The sequence below is a fragment of the Mandrillus leucophaeus genome, unplaced genomic scaffold, assembly GCF_000951045.1.
Source record: "Mandrillus leucophaeus isolate KB7577 unplaced genomic scaffold, Mleu.le_1.0 Scaffold375, whole genome shotgun sequence".
Taxonomy (NCBI): Eukaryota; Metazoa; Chordata; class Mammalia; order Primates; family Cercopithecidae; genus Mandrillus; species Mandrillus leucophaeus.
In genome coordinates, this window is record NW_012103976.1 from 678,631 (window position 1) to 681,284 (window position 2,654).

The 2,654-nt window shown below is 33.0% G+C and overlaps 1 protein-coding gene across 1 annotated transcript in view; it reads left to right on the top strand.

The window, feature by feature from the left end:
- COG6 (component of oligomeric golgi complex 6) overlaps window positions 1-1,506 on the top strand; it is an 82,620-nt gene extending 81,114 nt beyond the window's left edge. The window contains exons 16-17 of the mRNA XM_011990262.1: window positions 261-368; window positions 1,441-1,506. Of these exons, the coding sequence (XP_011845652.1) occupies window positions 261-368; window positions 1,441-1,506 (174 nt within the window). The remainder of the gene's footprint in view (window positions 1-260; window positions 369-1,440) is intronic.
- Window positions 1,507-2,654: the final 1,148 nt, after the last annotated feature.

Sequence of the window (2,654 nt, forward strand, 5' to 3'; positions counted from 1 at the left end):
TGAGAAACAACCCAAATTTTGTGACTGAAGGATAGTCCTAGAATCCTCCTTGGTTATAATTTTTAAAGTAAGACTTTTTCCCCCTTTCATAGAAAGACTTACTGTTTGGGGGAAGAAAAAGGTTTTGTTACAGAGGTCATCCCTGTGCCAATGCAAGGAAAAACTCCATGATGAAGAGCTAAGACTCTGGGGTAGTTTACTTCTACTCTCATCAGTGTCATTCTTCTTTTAAAATGTTTTCTTTCTGTGTTTTATTTTAGATTGAAGCACATTTGGACACACTTATAAATGAGCAAGCCTCTTATGTTTTAACTAGGGTAGGCTTGAGTTGCATCTATAACGCTGTACAGCAACATAAACCTGAACAGGTAAGTGCTTAGATGTTCCTTACTAATTCATGTTCCTTCCTAATTCAAGAACATGCCAGTTTATAGTATGGTCTTCTAGAGCTGCACTCTGGATTCTTGGCTCTACCACATATTAGCTATGTTTTCCTGGGAAAGTGATTTATTTTTCTGTATCTATATCCTTACCTGTGGGTTGGGGGTAATAATAGTATCTGTGTCATAGGGTTATTCTTAAGACATAATACATGCATAGCTCTTAGATGACTTCCTAAATATGGTAGAGTGCCCCACAGTATTAACAATCCTTTTTATTAAAAATGGTTTTTGTTAAAAGTAATGAAAATATACAAAAATTAGTATTATAATAAAATGTCTAAAGGATATTCATACTGGTAAATTTTTTGGATTCCTATATCACTATTAGTTGTAATTGAATGCGTAGATTACAGTATAAATAGCAGTCATCTTCTTTTTAATTTAGCAAAGTACCCATTACTCTGAGAAGGCAGTCACTTCTGAGGTCAGCATATGATCCTGTTAAATTATAGAACCCTGGTAGAAATAAAGGAGTGATGGGAACCCTAGAAAACCATGTAAGCCATCTTTCTTAAGAAAGCAAAGAACTCTTTCAAACAGCATTAACATGAAGACTATATTGTGGCCCAGAAACTCTTAAGTAAAACTCTTAAAACACAACTTTTCAATTTTTTATTTGCTAAAGTGGTAAGCAAATTTCTACCAGTAGGAATCAATTTTGCTGCCTTTCTGTACTTTCTGAAAGTATCAAAGCCTCCATGTGTCACTGGCATCTTCCAATGCTTCATTGCCTTCATTTTCTTGAGTATGAGTAAACTTGAAGTATCATGATATTTCTGTTGTTAATAAACTTGAGCGCCTCTTGCTCCCTCCAACAAATCATAGTCCCTGATCTTACTGAGGTTGAAGAAATTACACTTGAGTTCTATGGAAATAAGCTAAATGATTTTCCAAATTTGGGCAGTTCTTTAATGGACTATAGTCAATAAGTGAAATAAAATGTATGTCTCCTTTTTTACATCTTGGATCTGCTTTTTTTTTTTTTTTTTTTAAATAGGGCTCTTTAGCTAATATGCCCAACCTAGATTCTGTGACACTGAAGGCTGCAATGGTAAGTGTATGATAAAACATTTTAATTTAGATTTCCTTATAGATCAATATTCTTCATTTTTTGCTGTGTGACAATTTCATTCTGGGTGATACTTTTTATCTCTCGATATGCTGTATTAACACTGGGTCCAATAATAATGACTAAGCCTGTATTCCTTTAATTGAGTAGTTCTGGCCAAGTCTTAAATTCATGGTAGTGTTCCACTATGCTCTGATAGTCTCATCATTACTGTTTAGGATTACTGTTTACTCTATTTTTAGAGTTTTATTCCTAATTTAATTGAAAACAGGAATGACAGATATGAAGAAATTAGGCTGTATATCATTATAAACTTGTTACTACATGATCCTTGGTTTAAAGCTCTTGACTTTTTCCTGACATGAAAATCAAAACTAGATTCCACTCTTAAAACAGTATGTTACTCTTTAGTTTGAGACTCACTGAATTTCGACTTTATTACCTTCCTTTTCAGGTGAAGATCTTGTATCTTCCTTTTTGCATGATCACAATTTTTTGTGTGTGTTTCTGTGTCTTAAGTATATATACTTTTCTCATGTGCATAGCCGTTCATTATATGATATTTAAGTCATATAGCTCTATCTCTCATAGGAGTGATCCCTTTTGGAAGTTTTATGATAGTAATACTAGTAATAGTAATAATAATAACAAGGAACAAGAACAGCCATTAACATTTACTTAGCATAGCAAGTGCTTTTCATGTATTAACTCTTGAATCCTCATGACAACCCCATTCAATCCAGGAAGTTGGCCGACAGTGCTTGTGGATTTAACTACTGTTCTAAACTAGTGATCCTAAGTATTTAAAATACTCACATATACTCACTACCACAATGGCCTGACTTTCATAGATAATCCTCTAGGAAGGTTTTTAAATTTTCCAACAATTTTTGATGCCAGGGCTTTCCTATATATTATCTTCCAGAACTCAATTTAACTGAAAATAAACGGATAGGCCCATAAGATACCTAACAAATGCAAAGAAGAAGGTAGAGCTATCTATATAATTGTTAGATATCTACAGTAGAATTTAAAAAGACTAAATGCAACAAAGCAGAAACATTATGTCAGAATAAAAGACACTATATAGAAGCAACAGTTATAACTTCTATATATAAAACAAAAACTTAATAGCAAAAATT